At 39.4% G+C, this 27,468-nt stretch overlaps 2 protein-coding genes across 7 annotated transcripts in view; both read left to right on the top strand.

The window, feature by feature from the left end:
• Positions 1-5,862, top strand: part of cdh5 (cadherin 5) — a 35,824-nt gene extending 29,962 nt beyond the window's left edge. Inside the window, exon 15 of the mRNA XM_046070655.1 lies at positions 52-5,862. Coding sequence (XP_045926611.1) covers positions 52-436 — 385 coding nt within the window. The 3' untranslated portion in view covers positions 437-5,862. The remainder of the gene's footprint in view (positions 1-51) is intronic.
• Positions 5,863-11,477: 5,615 nt separating this feature from the next.
• Positions 11,478-27,468, top strand: part of bean1 (brain expressed, associated with NEDD4, 1) — a 58,904-nt gene continuing 42,913 nt past the window's right edge. The window contains exons 1-4 of one of the 6 annotated variants that reach the window (XM_046071046.1): positions 11,478-11,988; positions 12,756-12,840; positions 16,322-16,374; positions 19,436-19,555. In XM_046071046.1, the coding sequence (XP_045927002.1) occupies positions 16,338-16,374; positions 19,436-19,555 (157 nt within the window). In that variant the 5' untranslated portion in view covers positions 11,478-11,988; positions 12,756-12,840; positions 16,322-16,337. Of the gene's footprint in view, positions 11,989-12,755; positions 12,841-12,939; positions 14,117-14,345; positions 14,608-16,321; positions 16,375-19,435; positions 19,556-27,468 lie in introns of those variants that run through there. The other 5 variants (XM_046071048.1, XM_046071045.1, XM_046071049.1 and 2 more) reach the window with 5 other exon arrangements.

Genomic DNA, 27,468 nt, shown 5'->3' with positions numbered 1-27,468 from the left:
AGATGAGTTAACCAGCTCTTTGTAAGCTAACACAGTGTTCCTTTCTTTTAGCTATGATGTCTCAATCCTCTCTTCTGCTTGCCACGATGGCTCCCTACTCCGTCACCCGGACCACCACCCCCACCCCTCTCTGTATGCCATGGTCCAGAAACCCCCTCACCACTCTCAACCCACTGCATGTAAGGGTGACATGGCCGTGATGATCGAGGTGAAGAAAGACGAGGCGGATCACGACAGAGATGGCTTCCCGTACGACACTCTCCACATCTATGGCTACGAGGGACCAGAGTCTTTAGCGGGAAGTCTGAGCTCTCTGGACAGTTCGTCCACTGATTCGAACTTGGATTATGACTTCCTGAACGACTGGGGGCCGAGGTTCAAGACCCTGGCCGAGCTGTACGGTGTGGATGGACCTGACTATTACCATCAATACTGATGGAGACCGTCTGCTAATAAGCATAAATGATGCCAAAATACACACACACACAAACATCAGAAACAGCCATAAAATACACTCACACAAAACCAAAAGCATGCAGTAAATACACACACACACACACACACACACACATACAGAAACAGGCTTTGATGCTGTCCATTTTACAAGGAGACAAGGAGATCCGATCTAGCAGACCACCGTGTTCTCCAACGACTTCTCTAGCTTCTGAAAACAGAATCAGGGAGCTCTTATGTCCAGTGTAACAACTAACTTTTGTTATTAATTGTAATTCAGTGAGTCCGTTAGTATGTCGAGCCTCCCCAGTCTGTTCACCACCATTAATTAAATAGTAAATAAGAGCTTCATCAAACTCCAGGAAGTTGAAGTTGAGGAGTTTTTGGAGGTTCATTTTTTGATGACATGGTTCCCTTTTGCCTCCTCCAATGAGATGCTGGAAAGATTTCTTAAGTAACACCATGACATGATGCCATAGGATGAGGAGAGGACTAAAGTGTTTCACAGATGTTCAAGAGGATTGATTGTTGGTGACAGTGAGTGTATCACATACATCAATGGATAACTGATGGGTTAATCAGTTCACTGCTGGCCAGCGATGTTAAACAGTTATTCAAATGCTTTGTGTCCTTTTACAGTCATTTCATGTCTCAGCTCCTTTATGCAGCACCTTTTTGCATCCCCGTTTTTGTAACTGTGTTACAGGTAACAGTTTGTATCTGGTCTCCTCTAAAATTAGTCATTTCTGTGCACCTTTATTCATCTACATATTCACCTACCACTAATGCCTATTTCTTAATATATTAATAAACTAAATTGGGACAACTGAACAGGGCACAAAGCCCATATTTACCACAGAAACAATATTTCAACAGTATGCATTATTTGTCTTATATTAAAAGACATCAACTCATCATCTGGATATGAGCTCATTTAAGTATATTGACTAATATTAGAATTTTACTTAAATGGTTTAAAATGTGTTTATTTCTGTCCTACTGGTGATGCAAAATGGTGCATGTCAGAGCAAGTCATTGCTGATCTGAGATTTTTACCATATTTTTCTGTCTTCTTCCGTCTGTTACTGAGGGCCTGTTATCTCTGCTAACTTTGATGTGTTTTTTTATATTTGACAAAAGGGCCACACACACGATTATTTTTGATCTGAAGATGATGATTTGATTTGTAAATATGATTGCTTGAGGGGCTTATTGTTTGAGGTGAAAAACTTTGAGCAGCCACAAGAGTTTTAACTCAAAGAGGTTTGAATTGTTTGATCACAGCGAGATGCCAGTTTTGTGAGCTTTATCTGAAATACTAAAAAGGAATGCCTTTAAAGGAAGGTTCAACACTGGAAAACTCAGAGCATTGATCAGTCTGTAATGTCCAGTGGGTTATTTTGTTTCATTGCATATAGTTACAGATTTACTTAATTTCCTGTCTTGACACATCATCAGGTGTTTGTTAACAGGGTCAAGAAAATGGTCAGATAAGGTGCATCAAAAGTTCCTGATATTTAGCACTGTTCTTCTGTTCTTTCCCCTCTTTGTGTATTCTGAAACATCTGAACTGAATGAAGAGTCATTTTCAAAGTGAGTAATTTTGTCTGAGGAGATAAAAGACAATAGACAGACAGGCAGAAAGAAAAGGAAATGGCACTACTGCTGCTCAGACAGAATTATAGTGTGTTTCCAGGGTTTATTTGACAGAACATATCATCATGGTTATTGTTGAGATGAAAGCCCAATTCTCTGAGGCCCACTAGGACAAAAGTCATTCAGAGAACTCAGGAAACCCAGAGTGGCAAAAGGAGCTAGTTGGGCAGTTGTGATGGCTCTGAGGTGGCTTGAATAACTTTAACCTCTCATCCTTTTTGGCTACTGTCGTTCATTCACTCTCTGATCCAAAAATGTGATGCTCTTTTGATGAATTTTAGGATATTTATTAAAAAAGGCACTCTACTGATTATTCATAAATAAACTACTTCTTAAATGAAGTCTGTGCCATCTTACAATGAGGAAAAGTTAGAAAGGCTTATTGATTTGTCAGTCATTACTATTAATATGAAAAGTCTACTTCTTTTAGTCATATAGGCTACAGTTTGTCCATCTGTTGATTTAGTTTCCATCTTAAAGAGTGTGTTATCCCTAAATAAGGATACATGACGCTTGTATTTTAGCATGTGGTCACATTATAAACAGGATAGTCCACACAGAACCATACAGTAAAAATGCACTCCTTGGAGCCATACTATGACTTTTTATGTATTCAGGCTGCAACTAATGATTGTTGTTATTGTATATCGATCTGCATAGAGCCCATGTTGCTGCTTGTTTTGTGTGACAAATGCAAAACCCAAAGATATTCAATTTACAGTGATATAAAATAGCAGAGAAACTCATAAACATTTAGTTTCAGAGGTCAAATTAGTTGCCACATGGATAATTTTCGTAATTAATTTGGGCTGTCAGGTCATTGGCGCCTATTTGTTGTAAGTGAAAGATCCCTTTGGTCGCTGTACTGTATATCCTCTCATAATGTTGAGGATATGCTGTCTACTCGCTCTTTAGTAGCTCTTTAAGTAATCAGGAACAAGTGCTGCCACGAACTGTTTGGCTGGCCAAAACTATTTATCAGTGACTCAGTACCATTTAAACAATAACCACAGACATTTTGGCTTATTGTATAAATTAAGACTCTGAAGTTAAATCATGGCTTTTCCAGTTAGAGAGCCATAGGCCACAAAGGTAAAATGTCCCTCACTGTCATTAGTAAGAACTTATGGATCAGTTTGCTTTATTGTAAAATGGTGCCCATCCCCATTAAAATAGTCTAGTTGACTATGCAATATTTAAATACAATGCTGTGCCCTGTTCCCCTCTGCTGAAGACACAGCCATGTGTCTTCAGGACTGTCCTTTTAGTTTTTTAAATTACATTTTTTCTTTCCAGTTTAGAGAATATAGTTTATTTATTCTCCTGTTTATTTTGTTTTGCTTGGACCTGAACTTGTTTATTAAAACTCTGGCCTGTGTGGAATGCCATTTGATAAACGATGGATACAATAGCTGGAAGCCCTAAGAATGCTTTCCTGTTAGGGTCATAATACTTAGAGTAGCCAGCTCTTCCACCTCACTCTCAGTCTTTCTCTCGTTCTCCTGCTCTCCTTGTTTACTGCGTCATATCTCTCCGCTCTCTCTCCGTCCTCTAATCAGCTAAACCAAACAGTGGAGTCAACTTCCTGTCCATCTGGGGCGTTGCGCCCGCCCCTTCCTGTCTGCGTTATCTCCTGTGAGCCAACACATTGTGCTCACTTCCCGTTAGCCCGGCCTGGGAAACAGCTTTGGAGAGGAAAAGGGAGCAAGGCAAGGAGAAACATAGGATGAGGGGGTTAACAAGAAAGTAAGATGGAGAGAACAATGTAGAGCAGAGATGACTTTTCCAGCTGAGCAAAAACACTTCAGAGCAAAGATGTGTGTGATGAAACGCTGAGACACATGAAAGCGGAGTTAACATCCTGTTACCCTCGTATCTTTATGAAACAAAGCTGAACACAGCATTCAGAAATCAATAAAGATTACTCACAGGTGAATCTTTGATTCACGATAGGCAACTCCTAACTTTAGTGGCTCCAAGTGGCAGAAAAAGAAAATGTTTATTAAAATAATTGGAAGGACCTTTAGCCTCTGTTTATGCCTCTTATGTTATCATTTTTACATTTCTAAAAAGCGTGCACTGATGTTTACATTTGGATCACAAGTAGACCATTTTTCTTGTCAAAAACAAATGAAAAGACAATGTTTAAAAATCTTGGTGAGGCTTGTGACAGCTCCTATTACTGCTGAAGACATTTGCAAAATCCAATCCAAAATAAAGAGTTTTTTTTTACCGGTTTTATAATGTCTAACATTAATTGAACAAACAGTGGCTTACTTTTCTGGCTGCCATCTTAGTTTGAAAGGAAGAATTTTTTGTCCTGTCATGTCAGACCTGTTTCTTTCAAGGAAACAGTACTGATTTGTTTTTCTACTTATATTGTGTTATCACCGTTATCATTGATTATAGCTTTTTTTTTTTTTAAATGGGTAGGCCTACATGAACAAAAACTTTGTTGTTGAAATCAGCAGCATGTAGCATACGGAGGTGCTCCGTTATCTACTTTCATAACAGCAATAAGTGTTGTGTTTGCTGCGGGAAAATCTGTGACATTTGGAGAGGTAGATGTCTGCCAATTTTTTTTTCCACTTGTTTGGTTCTGTTCTAAAACTGTATGTAAAAACATACATATATACATTTCCACATCTAAAAGAATAATTATAGACCCTCAGTCGTTAAACACCAAAATATGAAGCATGTGTTTAGACAAGGTTGATGTGATTCCTTTAAAAGTGTCATATTTGTTCGTGTGCTGGCAACATAATGACTTGGGCATGTTGTTTTCGAATGAAACTGAAATTTGTTTCTTTCCGCCCACCATTTAAAACACTCATTTAGTAAATGTCATGTATGCTGTAATTACACAATGACTCATCAGCTATTACACAACATTAACAAATTCATAAGGATTCCTGTATTCTCAAATGTATCTCCATAATCCACTATGTAACAGTGATGCCATTTTGTTGAGTTATCCGGAAGATATTTTATTTTTATTTGTTGGCCATCAATGGTTGTTTGAGAGCATTTGCCTCCTTTATCAAATGGTGAATTGCTTAGGATCCAGACAGTGAAAATAAATCTCTCAGGTTGGGATTCAGGCACACACAAAAAAAGTTGTTCAATCTTATGTCAAGAAACAAACACCCCATACGTATTAATATGCTTGCTTGACAAACCAGACCTTTAAGTGATACAACGTCATCTCATATGCCATCTGTTCATGACGGAGCATTCTTTGAGTGAAATGTATATATTAAAAAAATGTGCCTACAGTAATAGTGATTTTGTTTTCTCTGGCCTCACCTTGTTTATATTTTGCCTCAATTACTGTATTTAGAAGATGTTAACCTTGACATGATCTCATTTTTCTATTGCTGTAAAAAGGAACAATAAGTTGATTTTCTTGAAAATGAAAGAGAGTAGTCTTTGATGTACGAGTGACTGCCCGACTGAATATGTGATCTTCTGTTTGTGTTCACGTGTGTGCTTGTGATTGTATCCTTGTACATACAAAAATGGGTGTTAAACCTATAAAAAAAATAGCAACCACATAGAAAACATTTTCTTCTTGTGTAAATACAGCAAGGGTTTTCAAGGGAGCAAAATGTGCCTTTATTCTTTAAAAAAAATGTAATTAATTTTTTGATGGCGAACACAATGTTTTCTATATTGTTTTTATGGTGTATAGCAACTACTTTTTATTACCTGACATTTTTGTAAGTGTAGAATAAAAATAAACACTCAAATAAGTTTTGTTGTCTTGTGATTGGTGTTTTGAAGTTCTACGACACAAGAAATCAGTTTTGATGTTTTTATGAATCAAACTACTTAATTTAATGGCTATGAGACCAGTATGACCAGGAAAATTCTCTTTTCCCCCTCATCAAGCTAAGGAGGACAACTAAAAAGAAAAAGTGAATAAGAAAATATTTAAAATATTTTCTTACAAAGTAAAAATATTCAGTTACAAAACAAATGTTTGTAGGGATTTAGATTTTAAGGTTGATTGAAAAACAATGACATCATGTGCTGTTATTAGAAAAATCACCTCTCATGCCCATAAAATGAGAGAGTGGAATTTGCTTACATTAACCCCGCAATAGGTCCGGTCAGGTATGTAATTTGTAGCAGATTTTCACCAATAAAATATGAAGTTTGAGAGCTGACATGGATCTGAAAAACAAAAAACTTATATATCACCAGTCAGGTTTCACAAGATCCCATTTGGTGAAGATCAGCTCTGATCCTTTTGTGTAAAATAATCCAATATGTCAATTGTTACACATTGTGAGGTGGTGTGAGCGAAGCTCTGATCTCCTTCACCTTGATCTCTGACATGTGATCAGATGTGAGTCCAGAGGATATCCTCTGTTTTTCTCTTTTTCAAACCAAGTGTAAATTCACCACAGGTTCATGCAGTTTTATTATTGTAGGAGGGGTCTGAGCTCCATACGTGTAATCCTTTCCATGTGAGACATGAATATAAGACATGACTGAGTGGACAAGATCACAGGGGTAAAAAGAGAGAGAGAGAGAGAGAGAGAAACCATGAGGGAAATGCCAAAGTGACGTAATTTCTCTCAGTACATCTTGAGTTGACGCCCTGCTGGGACCCACTTAAACCCCCCCACCCCCACACACACATACTTTTAAATATCAACATAGAAGCATTTGTGACTTTGATCTGGCCAACAAATCTCACTTGAAAATAGGACCAGATGTGCATACACCTTCAGGCTTTGTTCAACGTAATGTTATATGTGACCGCACATATACACGGGCATGTGTGTCAGGAAGCTCAATTACCAACAACTAAATTTTTCTTACTGCTTTACAAAACAATCCATGTGACAATTCGGAAAAAGACTTGTTACAATACTTCTACCTTTTCTTCTGAGAAAGGACAGTGAGTTTACTCTTTTTTTTTCAACTTTTGCATAAAACAACTGATATTGACATTTTTCTAGCAAGAATATACTCTCAAATTCAGACCACATTGATTGTATTATATTATGATAAACCATGCCTCAGTTTAACAGTCGGGTTTTGTAGTTTGACCATAACACAATGTTAAATGCATTCGATCATATCTGCTAAAAGGTTGGATCTAGAAAAGTTACAGATTCCAGCATGCTTAAGGTTACAACCTTGGCTCAAGTGTACACACAGAGACACACAATATATCATAAATGCCTATTAAATGTACTGAACTTAAAGAAGGAAAATAACATGTTGTGTGGAGATATGAAAAGAGTCGTAGTCTAACGATGAACCAAGTGGATTTGTTCGGTTGGCCAATAGAAACACTGATTCACTTTGTTTAGAAATGGAGAAATGATTTTTCCTTACTTGGAGGATATGGCTGCCCAGTGAAACCCAAGGCCACTCTCAGGTGCATCCAGTTACTCTGACAACCCACCCTGACTGCTGGAAAGGGGAAGAACAAGCACAGCACAGGTGGACAGACGTGTAGGCTGTAAAAATCTAATTCATCCAACCTGGGAGAGCATTTTCATACTCTTACAATAGAGAGAGGCAAAACACATTACATGTGTTTAGATGACACTGGGTGTTTGTCCATAACATCCAAAACTACATAATATATTTCTCTCTAATACCACCTAATCAGGAGCAGGAATGCTTTTAAAAAGCTTTCAGTGAGCCTTGTGAGCTGCACATGCACCAGATTCACTCAGTTATTCGGGTGAGGAGGATGGCTGGAAGATGTGACGGATGTCTGCAGGAAGGAGTGAGTCTGAAAGGAAAGAAAGATCGAGAGAGGAGTGAGGCATACTTCCATCTCATCTTCCCTCCTCCCTCAACCTCACCTCAACTTTGGTCTAGTTGTGGCGAGGATGGGACAGGACCAGCTGGCGGCAGCATGCTAAACATTGTGTTATGGTCAAACTACAAAACCCGACTGTTAAACTGAGGCATGGTTTATCCTTGAATACAATTACATGGAGACTTGCAAATCGATAATCCTTTGAAGCCTGATCAAAGAAAGTCTGAATTTCGAAGTGGGCTGCAGTGTGTGTTTACATGCAAAAGGAGTTGATACGGGTAGCTGTTTACATGACTGCTACATGTAATCCAGTTAGAGAATACTCTGCGTCTTGTCAGGAGCTGTTATGTTTTTTTCTGTTAGATTGATAAACAGCAGGGATGAATGTGAGAGAGTGGCACAGTAACCTATGCACACTACAACATCAGATGTTTGATATTTGTAGGGTTTTAGGGTGGAATATTTCCAACCTGCTATTCTCTTTTGTAGTCTCATCACCTAATTTGAAGACGATCATATCTTTTTACTACAGAAATATGATACTGCAGCCATAAAAATGAGGTCTTGAGTCTTTGATGCATCCAAAAAAATGTTCTCAATACATCAAGGGGGAAAACATTTTGTACACTGTAGAGAAATGCCACATAAAGAGAGTGAAATATTAAACACAAGACATTTCTGTTTTATAGTCCATTTCAGTAAATGCAAAACTCTTGATACTTTATCTTGCATAATTTGATTCACATTTAGCTATAATTACACCTGATGCACAGTATTTGGGATCTTTGTAAATGTTGGAATACTAACAAGAAGTCAGAATAATTTTAAATGGGTTTAAACAAGAAAAGTAAGGTTTAAAGATTCAGTTGAATCAGTCTCTCTGTCCAATTCAACACGAAGAATGTATCCATTGTCAGAGACAAACTGATGCTGTTTCTACCAGCTTCCTACTTGTCTCCTTGCCCACATCTTTCGATAAAATCTCATAAATAAAACCTCTGTCCCTATTGTTGTTACAGGAGAGGAAAAACTGTTTTCGTTGGGGTGTCTGTGCAAATATTTCACTGTGGTGTAACACAAACATCTACAGACTAAACACTGTGGCTCACAGGTTCTGGCCTCGAGCTGTGTATCAGGATTTGCCTTTGGGTGTCTTTTGTTTCATGTCCTCAGTTGGTCTGTAAAGCAGATGTTTTAGTCTTTGTCAGAGTGGCATGTAGCTATGAAGGTAGAACGTGGCATTGCGAGATTTGGGGGTTTAGCTTCCTATGTGCAAGTCGCGGTAGAGCAGGATTACTCAAACGTACCAGTACCATTCCCATATGGACGCCCACTGGAACGAGGCCTGGTCCTCATTCCTGGTTTGAGAAGCACTGCAGTCAACCATCACAAAAGCAAAGCTGCATCAAACACCCCACGGATACGCTGACAAACAAACCTGAGTTCAAAACAACCGCTACAGAAGCAAGTGATGTTACAGATGTCAACGCAGAGGTCCAACATCTCACTTAGTGTTTGTTGGAACCTGTTCGGGAAAACAAAGAGATACAGTGGTATCTAATTTGCTGGGAGATGTTGGGGTTTTGTAGCACAACACCGAAGACTGAGCTGCTGTAATGTCAAGTAAAACATATACACAAAAGGTGATTTCAACAAAGACTGCCACTTTGACTGTTTGACTGAGCAATAAATACTTCACAACAATGCCAAGACGAGGATATCCCCTTTCCCCATCCTCTCATTCTCCTTGTTTGCCCCTTTTTGCTTTGTGCGGCACACCAAAAGGGTAGGTTTTATCCATATCCAGTGTAAAGAGGAAAGTTTAGAACAGGTGGCCTGGAGCCATATGATTGTTCATTGAAAAAAATAAAAAATCATGTATTTACACAAACTAGTCTGCTATACCTGAATACAAATCACCATTTCTTTGATCTGCTGAGATTTGACAGTGGTATGTTTACGTCTTAGCACCTTTTAGATGTGAATACATCGTTAAATGATTTAAAATTGCAAATGTGAAATGCAGTGAGAGTTTTCTGGACAACATTTTGCCACAACTCTCTACCTAAGAGTCTATTTGTGACAGGTCTGTTTTTTGAGTTTTACTTTGTGGCTTAAAATGTTAATTGCCATCTCTGATACCCATTATGTGAATTAGAAATTAGATAATACATCATATATTAATCAACAAAGGGAGAAGGCTGCACAACCTAAAAAAGCAAAACTGATAACTGGCTAAAAACTGGCAATGCTCTGTCGCCACACTGTGGTTTAAAGCATGAAATACACCCTGAATCATTTCCATTCATGTGGAGTTTTTGGCTGATTTTGTGGTGAATTAAAAACTGCACTCTGTTCTAAGAAATTTTGATTTTGATTTTTAAAATAGAAGTAAATAATAATTTATTAAATCTGTTCCCTGATATCCAGGCAAACGTGATTTTCAGATGATGTTTTATGCTTATGCTGAAACATGGCATGATTTTTGAAAAGTTAAATTTTAGCAGTAGGCTATATTAGGATGTCTGATGTTTAACTTTTTAAAAGTTTTTTAAATGTTTCCCAAAGCAACTAAATGGAATTCAGCCATCAATTTATTATGGCCGTATACAGTACAAGTATTTAGTAAGTAAGTTGTAATTTGACCTGCTCTAACAGGTGCAAAAAAACTAACATGAAAGCCAGGGGGGAGTCAATTAAAGGTGCAGATGGGCTCGTTTGGCAAAAGCCTGGTACCCCCAGTCATAGCTGCCCTAAACAAGGTGTCTCTAAGAGGACACTATGAGTATCGCTCTCACCTATCCTGTGTGTTGTGGTTGTTGTATGTGTGCTGTTTGTGCTGTGCATTTGCTGGGAAAGACATGTGAGGAGGATAATGGTGAATGTTGATTGGCGATGTACAGTGCTGTAAAAAAGAAATTCCCTCATGGGACAATAAAGTCTAATCTAATGGGTTATGCTATAACAGCCTCCGCTCCTCTGGTTTCAGGCTCTCTGCCAGATTTTGGAACCTGGCGGAAGGGATTGGATCCTATTGACCAATAACAGCATTAGTGAGGTCTGCCACTGATGTTGGACGATGTGGCCTGGCTCACAGTTGGTGTTCCAGTTCATCTCAAAAGTATGGGATGATGGTCTTCAGTGAGGTCAAAGCTTTGTGCAGGCCAGTCAACTTCTTCCATGCCAACCTGGGTTTCTTCTTTGTTGACACAAAGAAGAGAAAACTCTATTGTCTTTAATATCGGCTATTCTGCAGTCACAATAACATCCCAAAATATACTTTTTCATTATTCGATCACTATAATGTTAAAACGTCCTTACACATAACTGTGTTTATGGGGCTAACCTGCAACCAAACTTAATATAGGCTATAGATATGTGGGATTTTGTTGTGATTTAAAGAGTTTAAAGAACATTTAATGTGTAGTTCCGGGGTGATTTCTGCACATTAAATCTTTGCACTAATTTCTCAGAGCATCACGGTTTGTTTTTGGTGAGGGATTTCCTAGCTGTCATCGGCATGACACACTTACTGGGCTGCAGAGCCGAGCAACGGGACAGAGACACGGTGAGGAAGCCGCGAGGACAGAGTCGGACGAAGATGATAATGACGATGCGGGAGAGAAAAGCAGATTAGAGCTAATGAAGATGATGATGCCATCGACGGAGGGATGTTCCTAGAGGGAAAAAGGAACAATAATAAAAGCTCTGCGGGTTTGGAGAACGGTGACAGTGGTGATGATGATCAGGATTATTCGGTTGTGAGGACGGGACCGCTCGGAGGAGGATGCTCGGAAGATCGGAGCGCTTCCCTGCTCAGTGTTGATCATCGTGCGGGTAAATCTCGGGTATCACCAAGAGTTTAACGAAGCGCTATTCTGGGGAGGTGGGCCGAGTCCCGAGAGAGAGAGAGAGAGAGAGAGAGAGAGAGAGAGAGAGAGAGAGAGAGAGAGAGAGAGAACACACACATCATCGGACTGTATGATCAGACTGGGATGTTGTTGCTGCTGTTGTCGGCGATGTGAAGCGACATTAAGGAGCTGATGAAAGGACTCGTGCTAGCGTTTGGAAACATTTCTACATTTTTGCAGGTAAGCATTCTAAAATCTCTCTCTCTCTCTCTCTCTCCTTTCTCCCCCCCCCCTCCCCCCATCCCTGTTTAAACTCTCTCTCTGGTGAGCATAAAACTACAGGCTGTTACAGAAGTGCAACACTAGGGAGTTATAGGGAGGTAAGATTGTAGTTTATTTCTTTGGTACTCAAGAATGAGTTTATGCTGACCTTATCTTCATAGTATTTATACCTCCTACAGCATTACAATGATATTAGGCCCTATGTAATGTTGGTGCACAAACAGGAGATTAGCAAAACGGTGTAGGTCAAGCTAATTCAGTGGTGGCATGTTATAAATTTAGGCTACTAAAGTACCTGTTTCTTCTTAGATAAATCTCATCAGCTTATGATATATAATGAATTCTTACAGATTCAGCTAGCCTATGATAATATAAATTAAGTAGTTAACATTACCTCCACCTCCATCTGCTATTAATGCACCAGTAATAACAACCCATTAATTGATATATGATAACACTTGCAACAGAAAATTTGCTGCCTAATGAGATCTTTTACTTTTTACTGGTATTGTGCCAACATTTTGCAGACTAAACATATGTTTACTTAAGAATGCAGGAGTTTTACTTTGAAGTGAGTCCTTATAAATGTATGCATTAGAATTTCTTACTTAGGTAAAGGATCTAAATTGGAGCTACTTGAATAAATGAGTGTAGAAACATAATAGATACATACAGGGCATGAGGGGTCAATTAATCCTTTATGGGTGTGAAACTTTCTTTTGCAGACATCAGATCTCAATCCAGTGCATTACCTATGGGCAATTTTTGATGGATGATGTGACACAGGAGGGAAACAAGAGCACAAACTCAGTAAAGACACAGAAACACACTGTCCAACAACTCCCCATACTTAAGTTATTGAATTTTCATACATTGTTTATGCATAGGAGATTAGAAAATAACTTGTTAATTCATTTAAAAACATCTTCATCCAAGAATTTCACAGGGGTACCGTTAGGGAAAATTAAACATAAAGCAAATTTACTATTACCACAAACACACTGTAGTTCCCTTTAGGACTATTGTAGGCATGTTATAGTGATTTTCAGATAGGCTCATCTCAGCTTTCCTCCCAGGCTTTCCTCCCACACACTTTAACTCTCTTGTTTCAGCAGTGAAGTACAGAAGCCTTAGAACCATACAGTAACAGTGCAGAGATGAATGCTGCCAGTGTTACTTTATCAGATCAGTATACATGTGATCCACCAATGTGTTATAAGCTATTTAGGCCTATAAAAGACAGGAAATCCAAACAGGTGCAGGTGGCATTATGAAATCATATGGGTCAAGATAAAAACAGAATGCATGAACTGGATTACAGAAACTAGATGGCAAAACTATCATGCTGGCAGAGGTGTGGTCATCTGTGTCATTGTGTTAAAAGCCATATTTCCAGTTTTAATATTTGTGACTTTTTCAGTGACAGTGGTTGACAGTTTGATCTAAAGAGCCTCACAGTGTCAGGACTACATGCAGTCTTAATGCTGGGTCCCCCAGAGGATATCAAAGCCTTTTCACAGGTTATCTAAGTCGCTTTCTCTTTCCACTCAGCTATGAAGGTCAATGCCACAAAAAGCCCTTTGACTTCCGCCTGACAGTTATTCAACGTGTTTGACTCTTTAAATTCAACAAATTCAATGAGCTAAGATTGGATATATAACTCTGGTATGCAAGTTATAGGACAGTTTTTATCTTTGCCTATAGTGTAAATAGTGAGTGCCTGTAGCAGGCTATGGCTTTGTGCAAATTCATCAAACAAACCAAGATGGTGATGGATAAAACAACAGTCATGTTCTTAAAGAAATTACAGGAAGTTTGTTACCCAAATGTTTGCTGAGACATCTGTTCAATTTTGCAGAGGCACTTCTCAGTTCAACTTGTGCTGAAGGTAGTTTTGCACACAAGCATTAACGTTACTGACAACACAGATGGACATACAGTAGCTAATAAATTGCTCCACAATTTTTTCACATCCAAATATATTAGTTTCCTTGGCAACTTGTTTAAACTCAGACTGATAGTTCATTTGGTTACCTCGTCCACTCTGGTGTAACGCAGCGCCCCCGCAACTCACTGAGCTATGCTGGTAAGTAAAATCTTATTAACATTGGCAGTAATGATAACCAAAAATACAAGCAAAAGATTCAGATTGTAAAAGAAATTGTTGTAAAATTGTTTTTTTAAAACACATTTAAGCACTCCTAAGTACCTTAAATTGAGTAACGTAAATGCATATTGCATGAAAATCTTGTTACAAGGAATAAACACTTTGACCTTCTCACTGTGGGGTCGACTCTGTGACCCGGCTGTCATTGGAATTGAACCCATGGGATTTCAGCTTTAACTGCTGGTCCTGCCTACCTGGGTACAAGCACTAGTCAGTGTGAGATTAGTGCCATTGCCAGGACTGACAGGTTGAATGGATGACAGGGCTGTGTGGGCCAAATAGACTGTCAGAAAGAGCTTGGAGGAGATGGATGAGAGGTGGGAGAGAGGGACAAAGCAGGAGAGAGCATCAGAGAGAGGGAATACCAGAAAGGAAGATGGAGAAATGATGGAGTGCTGATGTGGCTACAGGTAATACCGGACTCCCTCAGTTTCTCTGTCTTATCCTGTCCCTCTCTCTCTCAGTCTTTTCCCTCCCCATCTATGCCTGCTTTTGTCTAATCTTTACAGTATTACAAGCTCTGCACAGCAACTAGAGCAGTTTTGCAACCAGCACTCGTGTAACACTTCAGAAAATGTGTTACAGTTATTGTTTTGTGCCAGCTTATACAAAAGTTGTTTTTTAAACAGCATTCCATTTAGCTGACACTTTTATCCAAAGCGACTTACAATTGCTATATATGCCAGAGGTCGCATGCCTCTGGAGCAACTAGGGGTTAAGTATCTTGCTTAGGGACACATTGGTGGATGTGTCACAGTGGGAATTGAACCCAGGTCGCTCACAGCAAAGGCATGTACTATCCACAGTTCCATCACCACCCCATTCCCATTTCATCACATCTGTTCAACAAGTACTCACAACAAAAGTATTCCAAAATGGCCAAATGTTCTAAGAAAAAAGGTTTTTAATCAGCTGCCAGCGTCTAAATAGTTAAAGGAAAAACCTGCTTCAATTAAAGAAATCAACATCGTTGGTACAGAAAAGAATGTAAACTGAACTGGTTTTTGGACCTAAAATGCAGATATGGAGATGGAGCAGGTAAGTTGAAGGTGTTTATTCCAAACAATGATGAGCTTACAGAGCAGGTGAAACAAGAATGTCTATAGATCCACAAGGTGCCAGGAAACAAGAAACTGAACAAGAGACTAAATCTGAGACTAAACTAGAAACTAACAGAGACTGCTGTAGAAACTAGCGTACATACACTGGCAACAACTGAAAGACAGACAACCACTTAAATACAGCAACTAAAACATGACAGGAAACACTAGGAGCAGACTAACTACAAACTAAAACAGGAAGTAAAGCTAACTAAAACACACAAGGAACTATGTCACAAAATGAAACATAACACAGACGACATAAGAGACATGCTGACAAAGCCAACAAAAGCAAAGAACACACAAAGTAAAACAAGACTAGAAACACTGATGAACTCATAACTCCGAGGAAACCTGACAAACAAATGACTAAAGTAACACACACTACAGAGAAGAGAAAGCACAAGGGAAAGGAATTAACACAGAAAACAAATACAGAACACACCCAACCAACCCAAACCCAGGATACAGTCTCCCAACCAGGGGCATTTCTAGGAGTGACAAGGTCACAAGGGGGTAAACCCAGACCATCTGGGTCTGAGGTCAGGGTGTGTGCATGCGGAGTGTGTGCCTGTTTTTTTTGGGTGCTCCCTGCTGTTCTACCTGAAACACTATAGCTTAACTTTAGTTTATACCTTACCTTTTTGGTGTAGTTCTGTTACTGCTGCAGTGTGAAGAACTCTAAAAGAGGACTGATGGACTGAGCTTGTATACAAGAGACCCCAACCCTTCCAGCTCCCTCAGTCTCTTTACATCCACACAGGCAACAGCAAGGGTGGGGGTGGTTGGGGGAAAAAATTATTTATATTTCGTGACGATTATAGATTTTTTTTCCTCTGTCAGAAAGATTTGGGGCTGGTCAACCTCCTCCCCAAGACGTTTTGTGACTGTACAGGATAGTAATGTCACATTACTTCTGCCTTTGCTACTTAGGGAGAACAGTTACTATTTTCATCTCATTCTCATCTGTTTCCCATCAAATGTTGTTCTTTGCCTAAACAGTTTTATGTGCTCTCATCTCCAGAAATGCTTCGTCTTGCATGCAAACTGGTAGAAGAGTTTCTGTGATTGCATGTGGTATGTATGGCCAGTAGCCTATTTACTCTGCTCTGCCTGTCCAGCCTTTCATCTCCCAAACAAACTCTCTCTAAGGACATTTATACGTGATTTTGAGAAATTGGCAGTGGCTTCCTGTTGGCAACTATGAACAATGCAAGCCTGTAGAGAAATTACATCATTTTTATTTTCTAGTCTATAAAAAAATCAAAATCCTTCTGAACACCTCATCTCTCATTCGTCCTTTATATGCCTTAATCATGTGCATTTGTTTTTACACAGCAGTGACATGTATATCAGTACTGTATGTGGGAGTGTTTTAATTTTGTGTATTCGTAGCTGTGTTGTGCAGTATGCTTTAAGTTGTTTGTTTAAATTTGTCTTGACTCTATAATTTTTTGCTTTTTCCACACTTCACCATCATGACTCCTGCTTATACGTAGATTTTTATCAGAACTTAACTTATTAGCCGGTTAAATAAAATAACTCCAACATTCCTAAAAACTCATAATACACAGCTTTATCCAATGGCCCCAAAACATCATTTTGAGTGCAATTGAGTGGCTCTCCTTGTTAAATCATGTAAAACTTCACCTTTGTATTTAAAATGTGGCTCAGTTTGTGGTGACAGTAATCAGCTTATAATGATACTTCAGTGCAGCAGTCAAAATTCCAACCCAATTGCATCTCATGCGTCACATATACATGCTTTGGAAAAGCCGTGTCTATTGTACGCAAAGCGGCGATTTTGCGTGTATATGATACGCTGCAGTTTGCAATAGCGTTGCAACACAAAGGAGACTGTGCTAGCAGTTAGGGTTAGCCGGTCGACATGCGTATATTTACTGATTTAGGTTTAGGCACTAACGAATGCCATGGTTGAGGTTAGGGAAGTTGTCTCGGCGGGGCTGTCAACTCCTTAAACAAATACATTGCTAGCTTAGTAGCTAACAAGCGTTAGTAGCGCTGTTTTGCGTACAGTAGACACGGCTTTTCCAAAGCGTATATGTGTATATGTGATGCCTGAGCCTGAAATGTGTCTTAAAAAACTTCTGTTGGAGAGATCTTCCTGAGTGTGGCACTTCTAAAAATACAGAAACCACAAAACAATAATGAAAATACTTCATTACAGACCCCGGAACATTACATCAATTTTTCAGTGTACTTTTATATACCAATACAAGCAAATATGGCCTCTACAGCCAGCCATATTGTACACCATAGTTTAAAATGCAGTCTTTCACTAAAACAACAAACACAACTCAGATAAACAATTGTTTTCTGTCAAATTAGCAAATATCATCATAGGTATCAATGAAGCAAAGTTACGCATTTAAATATGAGGTCAAATCCAAATCCAAGTTGAATACATTCTCTTTTTCTCTTCTTTATATTATTATAGACTAACAATGTAATAAGTCAGTAAAAAACACAAGACCCTTAGCACTGTAACATGTTACTATAATATAAAATAACACTTTTTTTTACCATAATTTAGAAACAGTTCATATGCATGAGTTGACACAAATCCTGTGAGTTCTGTTTTTGTCTATCTCTCTCACACACACACACACACACACACACACACACACACACACACACATACACACACACACCCCAACAGCCAAAGACTGGGGTGAGAACAATCCACTCTGTGTGTATATGTGTGTGTCAGAGAAGAGAGATAGTTGAGTCTAGCTGCCAGAGTGTGTTGTCTGTAATATCTGTCTGTGTGAGCTGGGACAGTTATGTAACAACAAAGCAAAATGCATCGTAGGTTCACATGAGTCACACACACGCACCCTTGCTCCTGCACACACTCTGTCTATAAACAGGAAGTGAGGGATTAAATCTTACACAGCATTCGTCATTTATCAGAATTAGAGTTAGTGAGGCATGACATCTCATCGCCATGACTTGACAGTGACAGTGTTTGACAAGTTAAAACACGTTTATCCAACTCAGTTTTGTCTCTGAAGATCACAACCATATACACTGTCTCAATGGGCTTTACAGGCCCACATCCACAGTGGTTCCCGACTGTTGGTGATGATAAGAAGACAAAGACAGTCAAGAACAAGGAAAACACCACCAAAAACCACCTTAGTGAGTGATGAAAATGAAATAAACGTATAAATCAATGAGAGAACCCCCTTTTCACCTACATGCAACACTTGCATGTAGGTGAGGTGGGAGTATGGGGTACGATGATGGGACAGGGCATTATGGAGGATGTGTTGTGGACAACGTCTGGGCAGACAACTTGATGTATAGTGGGAGGGCAGAGTGGCTTGGAAGATGGAGTAGGCTCAACAACAGATTCATGCTAAACTAAGCCCTGTTCAAGTCCTATAAACTACACTACCATTCCCTGCTTTACAGAAACTAAAAGGTTAGTTTGAATCTATATGAAACATTGCATGAGAACCAGCTTCCCTGACACCATCTGAGAGTTTGAGGGTGCAGACCTTTATTTACATGTGTAGGTTTTCATGATGTGTTCTACTTTTTTTACATTATTACATTATTTAGCATTAGTATTATTTGTTGTAGTAATAGTTGTGGTATTGTACCATGGTAGAAAACCAGTAGTATTTGCATATATGTATTTGAGTGTGTGTCTGTGTGTGTGGTTCAGATATTGATTGGAACATTTGAACCCTGTGGTCATGTTCCGGAAAGAGCAATGAACACACAAATACAAAGTCACACACACACACACACAGGGTGGCGTGGGTGGCCACTTCACTGCCTCTCTCTCTCTCTCTCTCTCTCTCTCTCTCTCTCTCTCACACACACACACACACACACACACATTGCCTGGGGGCTTTATAAACAGCCAGGCTTGGAGGTTGTGACTCGCACATCAGTCTCCGCTCCCTCCCTCCCTCTTTCTCCCTCCCTCTCTTGGTAAAACAACACAGCTTCTCTTACTCTCTTCATTTATTTCTCTCATTCTCCATCTACCTGTCTGCTGTTTGTTGTCTTTCGCTGCTCTCTTTAGGACTGCTTCCCACATTGTCTTCTCACTAATGTGCTGATCTGCCTCTCTCTCTCTCTCTCTCTCTCTCTCTCTTTATAGTTATATATATAGCAGCACTGTGTGGTAGAGACCAGTTGAAGTTGGCTTCCTGCCTGTTGAGATGTGCCAATAGGAAACACTGTGAACAGGGGTTCATGCTGATGAAATTGATCTGCTCAGGTAAGGAACAAGACTCTTTTTTTTCATCCTCCTTTCATTTTGTTTTTGTGCTTTAATTAGTCTCTTGGTATCAAGTGTTATTTGTATAGATACCAAGAGAGTAGGACATTTTTCTCGGAAGACACAACACATGATTCTTACACTGAAATGCAGGTGGAGTAAAAGCTTCATCTTGGATTCATGGGGGAAACAACAATATGAGACAGAAAAATGAGACAGTGTTTACAGTAATTTAATATTAAATTATATGAGATGAAACCTGATCTTTAAAGAGCAAATAAGAAAAATATTTGCTGAATTACTAAAAAGTCTGCAGATAAATGATGAAAGCATGCAGGATTGCACCCATGTACCCATATATATATATATATATATATATATATATATATATATATATATATATATATACTCTTCTACTAAACTTCGTAACTGTTTTGCTGTAGAAAGTTTCATAATACTTTTAAAAACTAAGAAAATTCTGAGTAAATGACATATTTCAGATTTATACAGAAAACACAGAAATAAGATGGATGTTTATAACCACAAGGATTCAACACTAGAAAACCTTAACACATTATATTACATGGTGAATATTAGGCAGCCATGTAATATGCTGAGAAGTACATGAAACGTGAAGTACATTTTTATTCTATTTGAACCTTTTATTGATTAATCAGTTTCGTATTGGACGGTACATGAATCCTTAACTCACACTATTTTAAATAAAGGACTATCAGGACTATTATATTGAAGCATATGTATTGAAATATTGTCATATTGTCACCATCAGTCAACCTTTGTTAAACCTTTGTCAGCAGAGCACAGCGGTTTAGGGGAAATCTGAAAATATAATTCCTTGTCAACAAAAAACACTTCCCTCTGAAATAATTCTGAAAAAAAGAGCGGAAGTTATGTCCCACACTACATTTTTAGTTGTTGTTGTTGTTATTGTGGGTATCCTTTGTTTATTTTAAGCTGGGTTACAGTTTGAGCTTTAAAACCCCAGAGAACAAGGGTGACGTATTTATGGAAGCTTCCCCTCTCAATAAAAGATGAATCGCTGTCTTATGCAACAGCTCCTGACCACACTGGAGGCAGAGAAGAGACGGATGGAGGGAGGAATAGATGGATGGATGAACAGATGGATGGCTGGCTGGATGGAAGGATGGACAGACTTTTATAGATGTGTGTTCTCCTGTCATGGTTGCCCTTCAAGAAAACTGTCAATTCTACTTCCTGCCTCGTTCTCACTGCCATGCATCCCTCATGCTTCCTCCCTACCTGACTCTCTGTCCCTTTGACACACTCTTTATATCTGTTTCTCTTTCTCTCCATCTCCCACCTTTTATGTCTCCCTCATTCTCTCCTCCTGACTCTTTCCCATTTTCTTTTCGCCTCTGTGATCTATTATTCACATCCCTCTCTGACTATTTCTCTCTCTCCCCTGACACCTGAAATCCCTCCGTCCGCTCCAAGGCGTTTAGACCTTCACCAATAGTGCTTCCCTCCTAGGAAAAGAAACAGTGATGAATAAAAGAACAGAGCGAGGATACAGATAAAAAGCTTTGGATGGGCAGCTCTATAGATATGTCAAGGTATTTCTGCATGTGTCTTATTGTATAGGGTGACATTTTACACAATCCTGTAATCCTTCAAAAAGACTGATTCCTGAATCTGACTAGATTCAGTCAGGACAAGACGTTACGACCATGGTGGAAAACATAGCATTTTAACACACCTGAGACAGATCAATGATTTCAGCTGTGTTGTGCTTTTTTTCCAACTCTAAAGTTTACCTTTTAGGCATCTGACATTGTTGGATGTGCTTTCCCACATGTGCCTTGAATGCTTTTATTACAGTTTCTTTATTTCAGTATTTCTAAAATGTCTTTAAACAGCAGAAACAAAACATAATACAGTCTGAGAAATTCAGACTCTCCGAACCAAAACTGATTGCACCCAATTGTGTGTTTTACTTTGTCTTCAGCCTGATGAGTTTAAATATTTGATTGCCTCTTCAAACCACATGAACTAAAGTTTGGCAGCAGCATACTCAAATACAGAGCAGAAGAGGAACATAAAAAAGACAGGCATGGGTTTCTATGTGTTTTGTGTTGCTAGGTTGTTACTATGGTGTTGTTTTGTGGTTTGCTTGTTCTTCGTGTTGGTATTTTGTTGTACAATTAATCTGCATGGTACAATTTAAAACAGGAGAGACTAATGGAATGAAAATCTTAAGAGTAATAAAATTAATTTATTTGACATAGTGTGCACAGCAGGAAAAGCTACATGAGGGGTCATTTTACAATAAAGATACAATTTCTATCAACGTTTTTTATAAGTTTTTTTAAGTGTCGCACTAGAAAAGTTTGATGGAAACAGCAAAATTTGAAAAAACTGTTCACTTGAGGTGGATTTTGCCTTTGTCAAAAAATAGTTAAATGCGCTAAATGGGAGATAGAAACACCTAAATCAAATAAGTTCTGATGTAGCATTCGTGTAACGTCTGATCAACCATTTCCGCTGTCGGCCTCTTGCCGGATATTCTCATAATGCGCAGAGACATGGCTAGTAGCAGCTTGTCCGCTTAAAACACATTCCTAAGGATCTCTTTCCGTTTCCTCAGATCCGTGGTCCTCAGGTCCATGTTACTGGTTTTGTTTCTGGTTTGCAACCCATACTTCTTGTTTATTACAGCCATGTGTAACATCAACTACTGAGATATGCCTGCTTTATTCGCACCAAACCAGCTGATGGAAACCTAAATTCGCATTTTCTTTTTTCTTTCTATTTAGCGACATTTCAAAAGTCTGTTTAAAATTTTCTTGACAATTAGACAGAAATGTCTTTTGGGGTGGCTGCAGCTAAAGTGGTAGAGCAGTCTTCCAGTCTGCATGTCGTAGTGTCCTTGGGCAAGATACTGAACCCCAAATTGTTTGGGGTAGCCAAGCCCTAAACCATACAGAAAATGTATGCACTCTAGATACTAGTTGTGGTGAAAGACCAGGCAAGTTTTAAAGTTTGACAGCAATGAGACAATTGGTTTAGAGAGGCTGTGGCAAAATCAGAATCAGAAAAAAGAGTGCGTGAAGAGAGTGTTTCTTAAAGTTTCACCAAACTTCAGAGATTAAATTTGGTGAAACGCCTATGATGACTTGTCCAGGACTCAAAAATCAAGTGGAGAAATACTTTACAGAGGTTTTTAGCATTCTGAGCTCCATAACACATTAATAGATCCTTTAATGTTGGCTCCACACAGTCGGATGTGTTTGCATCTGCTGTTGAGATGTATGACACTCAAACTCAAAGTACTCCACTTGTTAGGTAGTGACCACCAGTAGAAGAATTTGACTGCAGCTGCCACCTGACCAACAAGGTTGTGTTAGCAAACCAGTCAACTTTTTCCGAATAATCAAGGGTTCTAAAAACTTAATCTTGAACCACCTTTGCATGCTTTTGCAGTGTATAAAGGCGGCCAACATGCCACATGGCAGCTGTTTGTGCCTGAGGGTTGCTCCTTCTGTGCCCCAGAGAAGGGCATGTAGTCCCCAACTGCCAACATAAACATGCACATCTGTCTTCATATTTGGAAGAGAGGGAAAGTCACCCAGTAATAAAAACAGGTTTTATTTGCAGAGTTAGCATTTGACCTAAAATTTAATTTTCTCTATTTTATTCTTTTTTTTTAAAAATGTGTTAAAATAAAGAAGGTGATATGGCAAATTTCTGTCAAAACACTGGAAAGATTTCAGAAAAGATTAGCATCCAAAACAAACAAACCAAACTGTAGGCTAATCATTTGATGTCAAATACATCAGTCACAATAACTTTGACCAATAAAGTTGTGACAGTGTCATAGGGTCTGTGGGTGTTGGCCTCTGTGTGTACATGTGTGTGTGCTCATGCTCCACCTTCTCATATCACTGCAAAAGATAAAGACTAAACACAATCTACATATTAGAGCACTGGCATGTGCGTGCATGAGATGAGGGCAGATCTGAAATGGAATCTCCTTCTGTTCCCCCTCGCTGCACACATCTTCTATCCATCTATCAGCGCTGCGCCACAACGCCTCGCCTTCCCGCCACCGAACCATCAATCATCACATTCCCATGCTTTATGGAAATGGGAGGGAAAACTTCATTTAACGGCATTTTACCTTCTATCTCATCTACCGATCTCTCTTTGTCCGTCCATCCATCCACCCGTCTGGGCTTGCGTCCAATCTAGTCGCAGTGTAAGGTCGTTTATTTAAATCTATTTAAATGGATATGAGGCGTGCATATGCAGGGAGATTTCACGGCCCAGCAGGTCAGCAAATACCAAAGCTGTTCCACCTCACTAACCCCCCATCAGTGCCCATAGACAATTAATACACACACCACAGGTGGTCAAGTTCGCTTGTGTGTGTGTATGCATATGTAAGAAGTGTTTTGAGATGTATCCATCCATCCACAATCTATCCATCTATCTGTAATAAAACACTTGAAGAAGTGGTGGGAGGTAAGGAAGCATGATTTGGAAAAAAAGAAAGGATGGATGAAATATAGATGAAACAAGGAAAGCATTGGACAGGAGCAAGGTACAGTATAAAGTGAAACGGGTGTCGGGGGAAACAGCATCATTCTCAAGGGGAAATAGGGTAAAGGAGTAGAACAGCAAGAGAAATTGAGGGAGGTGGCTTGGAACGTTAGAAAGACTAAGGAAAAGGGAAGAGTGGGAGGTAGGGGAGAGGAAGGAGAAGTGAAGGGTAAATGTCTTTGCTAATGTCTATGGTGCCAATATTGACTAATGCTAGCTCCCTTTGACTTCAGTACACTTGCTGCATCCTCCTCTTCACTTCATTAGCTCTGTCATTTGCTAATGGACACATTGGCTGTTCAATATCACCATCTATGGATGGATGGATGGATGGATATGTAGAGTATAATTCTGAAAGGACCATACTGCTTAAGCTTACTTACTACAAAACCATACATACATCTTACATTCAGTATTACTCTGGCAATTTTCCAAAGCATGCCATGGTTGATGACGGTACTTCCAAGCAGCACTAGCTCAGTATGAAGTTCAAGTTAAAGAGAACTGAAATATTTAAAGCTGTCTTAATTTCTAATGAACTTTGATTGAATAGCGATATCGCAGTCATCCATTGGCCCATTGTGAGTTTAGAGGTTTAACTGGAGGCCCGAGCAACCCCTCGTGCCGCTCTCCCTTGCCTACAGGTTGCAGCCAGACCCTTCTCAGTTTAGCACTGCAGGGCTAATTAGGGAGAGTGGAAACAGGTGAGCAGGGACGGTCAGGCAACTGCAGGACTGATGAGAGAAGTGGGAACAGGTGTGTAAATAGGTGGGGTAGGCAGGTGATATGGAAAGGAGGGAAAGTCCGAGGGTATCTGGTGGACGGATGGCATATGGCAATGAAATAGGTTACATAAGTTAAATTAATAAATTAATTCAGTTCATATGGATATGGTTGTATGGTTGCTGACTCTGACTCTCAAATGCACACTTTAATGCACTGACCTGGATGGGTTTCTCATAAAAATATGAGTATTTCCACCTCAGGATTTACAAGGCATGTGTGGGTGTGAGACCTCTCACTCAAGTCAATTAAGCTGATTCAGGAGAGGTGTTCACCCTACACAGAGGAAGGGAATCAATGGCTGCTGTCGAAAAGTCAAAAGAATCTTTCCTAACCACCTTTCCATGACCTCGATGGAAAATGTCATGAGGTCAAGGAAAGATGAGAAGGAGAATTCATAAAGACTTAGGAAAAGACGACCGCTGGGCTCAGAGAAACCGTACCCCCCTCTTAGACAATGGAATTATGCAACGGTCGATGTTACTGACGTGACTTGCCCTGATGAAACTACAATGTTCAGAGGATGGACTACAAAAAACGCATCTTTGACACTGCGCCCCGTTTTGTTTTAATGCAGGCCATCTAAAGGTGGACAACACGGTGGAATATATTATTAGGCCTACTTCATAGTCAAGATAATAGAATAGAATAGAAAAACTTTCTTAATCCCCAATGGGATCAATTGCCACCAGCGTACATCACATAACATACAGTATAAACAGAAAGGACAAACAGTATGTACAAACAAGACAACAAAAACAAAAAACAAAACAATGCACCCATTTACAGCCCAAAAAAGGCCTGTAGGGTTCCAGTCACGAAATAATGTAAAGGGTTGTCACATTGAGAATGCTTGCTCACACTCACCCTCCTGCCCACACATATTTATAAACATGAATCCCAATTATTGTATGTGAACACAGTATTCCCCACAGAATGACAGCGTAACTGTGGTGGGAGGGAGGGAGAAGGGAGAAGAGAGAGTGACCGAGCGAGATGAGGTGCTGAGCGAATAGTAGGTTATAGGCTATGCGCTACGAGCAGCTCTGTAATTTCTACGATTTTACCCATAACCTAGTAAAAAAAAATCGAAAATACTCGAAAATCAATCTGTGGCGGTCAGCGTTGATAATGTGGCAGGTAGCCACAAATAAATCAATGTGTGGGAGACACTGAAATAATACATTACATTTACTGTAGAGGTCATTCAGCTTCATCATTGCCTTTATTAAGGCGAGGGTGTCAGCATCTGTGACTGAAGTAAAATTAATAAATGATATTGCTGAAGGCTGGAAATACATAACGTGAAAGTGACTTAACACAGCTCGCATGCGTCTCAGTTATTGTTGACAGTTCAAGACATTTGCATATTAGCGAGTTATGGCACAAGCGAGAAAAGGCTTAATAGCCAATGGTAACTTGATCAACATCTTTTATCCGTCATGGTCGGTGATTTCTTTTTTTAATTGTAGAATATTCTTATACAACACTATTGCTTATTTCAACAATACCAACCTTAAATTAGATTTGATTACAGTAAAGCCAAAAGAAAACAAACCAAAAGAAAACAAATCTAAAGAAAGAAGGAAATTGTGAGTGTCTTATTCAAGTATAATGTGCATCTGTATTGCAACGATTTTGCTAAATGTGGTCACTGGATTGTATCGTTTGAGTTTGAGAATGTGCGCTGCTTTAAAAGTTGCTGCTGCAAGGAACTGTGGGACAGCATTATCTCCTTTCCTTTCGTAAAGGATGGTCTGGTGTACCCTATGCGAAAGGAGATATGAAAGGAAGCATTGAGGCTCCTTTCCTTAGCTTTTAGAGAATTTGACCGGCTCATGGCTGCCACTGAAATACTTCTGGTTCACTTCACTCAGTTAGGAACCTTCCTAAGCAAAAAATACTTTTTGAACGCAGCCAATGACTTATTCTTCTCTCCTAGCTGTTGCAGAGGTAACAATTCCATAGTGATTTTAATTATTTCTTAAATAACATCATTTTGATAACACACTAACTTGTAATAGGGAGAATGGCATCTCTTTCATTGCTCACTAGCTAGGCATTCTCAGTATGGCTATCATGGCAGATGCTGCGAAGAGATCGAAGAAGAAAGAGAGAAAAAGAGAGAGTGACAAAGCAAAGACTGGACAAGAGTAAATATTAGACTGACTTTTACTCATTGACATGAGCTAAAAGAGCTGAAAGGATGCAAGACAGATGTTATGCTGGCCTGCTGTTGGACTAGTAAGTAATAACGTACTTGCTGTCTCTTGTGTTGTTGTGCTTGCTTGATGTTTGCCTGTGTTAGCAAAGTTGTCAGCTGGAGCAAACTCAGCAAGAGGTTTATCATACAGAAGTGGTGAAGTGGATAAGACCCATGACTTGGGTGTGAGAGACCCGGGTTCAAATCCACTGTGAGACACCAATGTGTCCATGAGCAAGACCCCTAACCCCTAGTTGCTCCAGAGGTGTGTATATAGCAATTGTAAGTAGCTTACTAGATAACCTGCTCGGACATCTGTAACGTTACTGCATGTACTCTTGCATCG

This window comes from Micropterus dolomieu, linkage group LG15, assembly GCF_021292245.1.
Source record: "Micropterus dolomieu isolate WLL.071019.BEF.003 ecotype Adirondacks linkage group LG15, ASM2129224v1, whole genome shotgun sequence".
Taxonomy (NCBI): Eukaryota; Metazoa; Chordata; class Actinopteri; order Centrarchiformes; family Centrarchidae; genus Micropterus; species Micropterus dolomieu.
Note: the sequence above shows the minus strand (reverse complement) of the source record. Positions and strands in the feature narration are given on the sequence as shown.